The sequence below is a fragment of the Glycine soja genome, chromosome 16 (assembly GCF_004193775.1).
Source record: "Glycine soja cultivar W05 chromosome 16, ASM419377v2, whole genome shotgun sequence".
Taxonomy (NCBI): domain Eukaryota; kingdom Viridiplantae; phylum Streptophyta; class Magnoliopsida; order Fabales; family Fabaceae; genus Glycine; species Glycine soja.
In genome coordinates, this window is record NC_041017.1 from 11,115,775 (window position 1) to 11,123,281 (window position 7,507).

At 30.6% G+C, this 7,507-nt stretch overlaps 1 protein-coding gene across 1 annotated transcript; it reads right to left on the minus strand.

The window, feature by feature from the left end:
* Positions 1–2,426: 2,426 nt before the first annotated feature.
* Positions 2,427–6,000, minus strand: LOC114391291 (FK506-binding protein 2-like). The gene is made up of 6 exons (XM_028352379.1): positions 5,793–6,000; positions 5,527–5,576; positions 4,545–4,607; positions 3,749–3,839; positions 3,122–3,226; positions 2,427–2,703 (listed from the first exon to the last, which is right to left on the minus strand). The coding sequence occupies exons 1-6, from the start codon at positions 5,860–5,862 to the stop codon at positions 2,618–2,620; spliced, it is 465 nt and encodes a 154-aa protein (XP_028208180.1). The 5' UTR covers positions 5,863–6,000; the 3' UTR covers positions 2,427–2,617.
* Between the last annotated feature and the right edge of the window lie 1,507 nt (positions 6,001–7,507).

Genomic DNA, 7,507 nt, shown 5'->3' on the forward strand with positions numbered 1-7,507 from the left:
TTTCAATGTATCATAGGCTTGATACAATGCAGCCCTAATATATATGTCATAGTGCATAATTTGCTTATTGATCGGTGCCTCACAAGTCACTCCACTGGTGGTGTTTGATTAATGTCCTCATGTTCTTCAACCTCAAACGTTAGCTGGGTAGTTAGAATTCAGTTTATTCATCTTTTGTAATTTGCTTCGCTATTTGTTTTTTCTTTCTAAAGCATAAAAAAGATAATTATGGTGAGAGATGAAAGTGGAGAAAGATATTAGAAATTTAATGCGGTTGAAAGAGAAGAGATGAATGAGAATTTGAAATTTTAAGATGAGAGAGGAAAGAGAAATAATTTTTTGAATTTACTAGAATATTCTTAAATTACATTTACCACAACAAAGGAGTTCATTGATTTTTTTATCCAAAATCTATGATGTTGGTTTTTAATGTACTCGTATTAGAAAAAAGCTGTGGGTTCATTAGTAAACCCTTCATGTCTCATCATGTAAACAATGATAGTTTTAATAAATAGATGATAATAATATATTTTAAATTTTAACTTCACATTGTGTATAATGAATTAAAAAAATGCTATGTGTTTAAAATTTCAAACAAGTATAATTATGTTTTTAAATATGTTGAATTTTATTAAAGTATAAATATTAAATGTATAGGTTTGTAAATTATGAAATTATTTATATTGTTTTTAAAAGATAGACTAAATCATGCAGTAGGCATGACAATAAAAACCAAAGTACATGCTTAGATATATATTTTTTTGTAATTATTAATAATATAACTATAAGTCTATCTATAATTATTTTTGTATATATTTACATGTAATTTTTAATTATATAATTATCTAATTATTTTTATATTTTACTTTTTTATAATTATAAATATATAGAATAATCATTTTAATAGTTAAATAAATAATATTATAATCATAATACTAATTATAACAAAATTAAAATTTATACATTTAACTAAATATATAAGTTATTTATTATTCATTATAAAAATATACATTACATACATAGAATTAAACTATAATTAATAACTTAATTTATAATTTATTTAAAATATATGAATAAATAATTAAAAAAAACATTAGATGAATTTCCAAAAATTTAATACGGATGAAATTGAATTTTATTTTTTCACTCCCATTTTTCATAATCCAAACCCATTCATCTTATCTTTTGAGGTTTTAGAGGGACCAGGGATGACCAAATATGATGTAGCTCCATTAAAGCTTGTAGGCCTTGGATCTTCTTCATTAATGAAGTCCTTTACTTCTTGAATTTTAATAACAACGAAATGGAGAAGAATAAGAGTTGAGAGGAGACATTACTTCAAGGAGAAGATGAGTCAAGAAGAAGCTCATCACCATAGGAAATCATGGATAAAAACTAGGTAAGAGAAGATGAGTAGAGGGAGAAGGAACACGAAATTTTGTGTCTGAACTTTGAAGTGTAATTCTAAATGATCAAAGTTAAAAAAATACACACATAGTCTCTATTTATAGCCTAATTGTCACATAAAATTGGAGGAAAATTTAAATTTCTATTTCAAATTTCACTTGAATTTGAAATTGAATTTGTAGAGTCAAATTGTGAAACTAAAATTTCACTAATTATGATTAGTGAATTTTAGTTATGATTCAGCCCACTAATCCAAGATCAAGTCCAAGATTTTTCACTAAATGTGCTTAGATATCATGAGACATGTAAACATAAAGGACACAACATGTGAATATATGATATCACGATGGAGTATAACAAACAAATGTTCACCTACCCCTCTAAAATTTAATATTTAATTAGATTGGACTTCTTTCAATTCAATTAAATTTATTTCCCAACACATATATCAAATATTCGCTTAATGCATATCAAATTACAAAATTACCCTTAATACAAAAACTAATCTAGGCGCCCTAAAAAATAAGGGCTACAAAATTTTACATTTCTAGGATACTCTACCTACATTATAGAACCCTAAATACAAAACCCAAAAATAATGAAACTTTAATCTAATGTGTACAAAAATAAATAAGCTCATACTTAGTTCATGGGTCCAAAATCTACCCTACATATGAGAATCCTAAGACCTTCTCTTGCATCTCTAGTTCAATCTTCTTTAAGTGTTCTATCCAATGTCCTTGGAAAATAGAATTGCATCAAAATAACCCAATATCTCAACCAAGTTGATGGCATATCCTAGTCGGATAACAAATTATACCACATTGAAGGAAGGGGAAATGCCATCGAGATTTCAAGTTTTATTACAAGATTGCCCGTTAGTTTTTTGCATTTTTAGTTATCTTGCTTCTAAAAACACGTTTTCAGAACTAGTTTTAAAAGCTTTAATTTTTTATACGTGTGGTATCAAAAGAGTTATTTTTAATTTTTGAAAACCAAAACTATTTTGAAAGAGAGTATTCAAACAGGTCCTTAATAGCTACTAAATACTAGGTAGAGATGAATTCAGATGATAGGGGTACACCAGATAAATCTTTCTAAATTAGCCTCATAGTAAAACAGTTAAACCTTGGGTCATAAAAGCATATTATTGAGGAACAAAAATAAGCTAAGATAGCAAAAGCTCGACTATCCATTTGTTTTGATTTGTCTACAGTTCGTTGTTTCCTTTTCCTTCGCCTAAACTTTTGTCGTTCACTCCCACAAGCTCAGCGTCAAATATGAGTGTAGCACCACCTGTAAGTTAAAAGTCATATACGAGCATATATATTTGTTCGCTATATAAAAAATATGAAAAACGTAATATACTAAAATTGAGTATTTATGGAAACGCCATTAATGTAACATGGTTTACTACTTTACTCACCATTTTTTAAGTAAGTTCTTTTCCGTATAAACTCATAATACAATGCATTTTAAAATTCATCTAATTAATATGATTTAAAATACTAAAACAGACACGTTGCACTCTTCATCTAAGCTTTAAAGTGTAGACACGTTGCACTCTTCATCTAAGCTTTAAAGTGGCATATCTTAAAGGTAATCAGAACTGCTACACGGGAGACTAATCTGGTGGTTCATGAAAACATAAATTTTACTAACTAGAATGAATGCTGGGTAGAGCATTACTACCATTATCAACATAATAAATTACCTGGAATAGTGGGTGGGGAACCCTGCTCTCCATAGCCAAGTTTTGATGGTATTTTCAGCTTCCGCTTCTCACCAAGACACATTCCCAATAATCCCTGGTCCCAACCTGCAAAGAGAGGAAGTGATCATGGAATATTCTATCTTGGTGGCATGCATGTGAGCATAAATTATAGCCCATATATTTGGTGGCTATGTACATTAAATAATATGAAACACATATATTCTAATGTGTGTCAATATAAATTATAGCTCAACAGTTGCATTTTTTTTAATTGTAATGCTAACAGAAGATAAGATACTAGAAAGAGCATGGGAGGACATGAAGAGAACAAATGTAAACTAAAAGGTGGCATTTAGATATTACAAGCTACGTAAACATCACACTCCAGTACTATACAATCAATCATCCACGATTGCTTGTACTGTGATTCTCCTTTGTTTCCAACTTCCACAACTCTTTCCATTGTGCTACAGAGATCTAGCATACAATTTTTATTTACAGTTTGCAGCATATTTTCTCTCTTCAATTTTATCTACTTACTTTCATTTTCAATAAATAAGTAAACAAGCACAGCAGCTAGTCACTTTTATAGGTAATGAAACCAGAAGTTGTTTATGCACAACATACCTTTGATCACTTGACCAGTACCAAGCTCAAATTCAATTGGATTATTTCTTTCAAAGCTAGAATCGAAAACAGTTCCATCAGTGAGTTTTCCCTGCAAACACGAGTGAATATATAATATGCAAGAACATGATCAACAAAACTAAGTGAGTAGATGATTCCTCATCACATGAACAAATAAAATGAGATTTGAAAATAATAATAATTCCTTGAAATAATCTAATTTTCACAACTGTCCCAAACACAACTAATGGATTGTGTCAGATTATTGCCCAGATTAGCAGGCAGGTGCAGGTCAGATTACGAAATATCAAAATAAACCATCAAGATAGACTAAGAAGAAAATACATAGCTTAGTAATGTTATTTCTAGAAAGTAACACAAATTTCTCAAAACAGGATAGGAAATTAACCATATGATGAAACTATCCATCTCATTAAAACCAGAATAGGGCATGAGTGGCATGGTCATCCACAGCAGAGGGAAATTACAATTGCATAACAGTTATTATTAGTACTTTGCATTGTTCAATAGATATGAATATATAATTAATTCAAATAGGGTTAATTTTATTGACAAATGGTGAGTGAATATTATGCATCAAATACCACACAATTACTTCTGTTTGCTCTATCTCATGAAACACTAGGTTTTCAAGAGGATTGTTGCACTTCAGATTTATATGTCACTTCAACAAAGATTCTAAGCATTGTCCCTTTCAAAAGCTTTTTACTTCAAAAAAGGTTCTGCTAAACTCTATTGTCCTTGGGTCGCAAGACAAACTTGAGAAATTACTCACCCGATAGTGTACTTTGACTCTGTCACCTTTGTGTGCCTGAACTTCACATGATACTGGTTTATGCTGCAATGAGACAGAGCATCGATAGTAAGCAAAAACGGGGGCATAAAACTCAGTTTCACCATATTATTGTCAATGCACATTGACAAGCAAAAACTTCAGTATTGCTGGAAACAATGTTGCACCATTCACTGGGGAAAACAATAATTTTTCCCTGTTTTAAACCTCCACAACAAATTACGACATTTTCATTTCTATTGTTACTAGTTACTAACAATCTGCCAAAGCCATCTATCACCATGGACTTGTGACCTTGCAGCAGATAGCATATATGAGCAAAGCCCATAAGCATACCTTGATTTCCTTCTCTGAAAGGACACTACCTTTCAACATCACACTATACCATTAGCTGTATCATTCAAAGCTATAGTCAGACTCCAATCATGTGTATATACTTTGTTTGAAACACAAACTGCAGAACATACTACCACAATTTTTTTCTTATGATCGACAACAGTACCCATTTTATCTAATATAGTAATATAGACTAAAAGATCAACTATTTTAGCCATTCCAAGGCTTTTCATTGCACTTTTACACAATTCAACTTACACGAAACAATACATAAATAACTAAGCAACAGCGATGCCATAAGACTTGTATGCAATTATTTTATACAAAAATATTAAAACACCCATTGTTTTGCAGCCGAGCCAAGAAAACCACACTTGAACAGTTACATTTCCAAACAAATTTTCAGACTGTTCAATGTGATCACACTCACCAACCAATATACCCATTACATCAATCAGTCGGGATCCAGCACCAACTTAAAATATGCCAAGACAACGAATTTTAATTTGTAATTAAAAAAAAAAAAACTTTATGTAAACTTCTTTTCCGTACAAATTATTCGAAACCTTTAACCTAAACTATAAAAGATGCCATGGATCTTAATAAAAGCAACAAGTTAGAGATTTACCTTCACGCCAATTTGCAGCTCCGTCACATCACCAGTTTTCTTCGCAGAAACTGAAACACGGAACAGAAAAAAAAAGTTAGAACGCAAAAAAAAAAACATAAATGACGAAGAGGAACCATAAAAATTGATGGATTGAAGCGGAAAATTGACGAGATCTGAAGCAATTGCGGATCGAGCATGCAGCTAAGAATGAAGAGCCATAAAAAGAAAGAGGTGTTGAAAATTTGCAGGTGGAATTGGAAACAAGAGGAAGGGACAAACAATACCTAATGCAGAAACGAAGAGGAAGAAGAGGAGAATGGGAAGAGCGTTCATGATGGAATGACGGAAACTCATTTTTGTTTTTCTTTCTCGAAAAGTCAGTCACTGGTTTCTCTCACACTCGGACTCACACAGTCGGTGGGCGGTGTTATTTAATAGGACAAGGACGATCCAATTCCAGACCCTCCGAGAGTGTGAACTGTGAAGAATTGTCAAAAGGTGGGGTCACTGAAATTAACCCGCATGACACGGACTCCGGTGAACTCAATGAGGAAACTTACTTTTTTCGGTTCACAAGTTTATTTAAACTTAAAAATATACTTTTTTTAATATAAGTATTTTTAGAAAAAACAAATAAGTAGGGGAGAGTTTATTAAAATTTAAAACAAAAATAAATTTACAATAAATTTTTTTTATATAAGTATATTTAAAAAACAGATAAGATTTACTTCTTAAAATAAGCAGAAAGTTATTTTTTAAGCATAAAAGTTTAAATAAATATATTAAAAAAATAGAAATATGCTTATTTATTAAAATAAATATTTACTTCAACAAATAAGTTTTAAAAAATTAATCCAGGATTTATTTCTGAAAAATAAGTAGAAAACTATTTTTAAGCAAAAACATATTAAACAAACACACTAAAAAAAAATATTTTATTAAGATAAACACTTATTTCAATAAATAAGTTTTATCTACAATACATGATTATTTAAATGAGTTGTTTGTCTTAAATATGTGAGTTCTACAATGCCACATAGATTTAAAAACTCTATATAAACATATAATCCAATGCTAAAGTTTCTAGTGTGAGTGAATGATAAAAACTTTTTCAAGCTATATGACATTTTTTTTAGTTATCTTGTACACAGTTTGATGAGATGATGAACAATACAAATAAAATAAGGCTTAATAACCAATTTGGTTCCTAAATTATTTAAAATGACTCCATTTGGTTCCTAAATTTTCAAACACACCAATGAAGCCTTTTAATTTTCAAAAATGCCTAAAACAACTCATTTTCGTCCAATTAAATTAACATTGTTATCCTTTACAAATAATGGCACTTAAAATAGCCACTACATTTATTATCTTTTTTCGTTTTTCTTTTTCTCAACCTTTGTGTATTTACTCCATTTTCTTCTCCTTTCTCCACTCCATGGTTTTGTGTCATTTTTCTCCTCTATTGCCTTCGTGAACCAAACCCCTTCAACACCACCGTCATTCTGTTGTCCACATCCACAACAACATGGGTTGTAGTTGTGATGACCCACGATGCCCACCGCCAAGCCGATCACAAAGCGAAGACGAGTCCTCAACCTAGCCTTACAAACTCTACAACACTTCATTCTCTTTTAGAAAACTTAGTATTAAATTAAAACTCTTTATTAATTTGACTATGAAAATATGAGTATTTTTTCTTTAAAAGATGAGGAACATTACCAACATCTCAAGTAAATAAAGATGAGGTAAACACAACATATATAACATAACATAATGTGAGATTGAGGCAACATAATCACAAGTACATAGGTAATACAGTCATGCAAAAGGAAATAGTCACTACCATTATTAAGCCACAAAAGATAACAACAAAAGATAACCACTATTAAGGTGTGCACATAGGCATACCCATCATCCTGATATAATACAACCAAAATGGGGAGATGGATATAAGAACTCACACCCTAAGAAATAACCACCGACTCTAACACTAGTA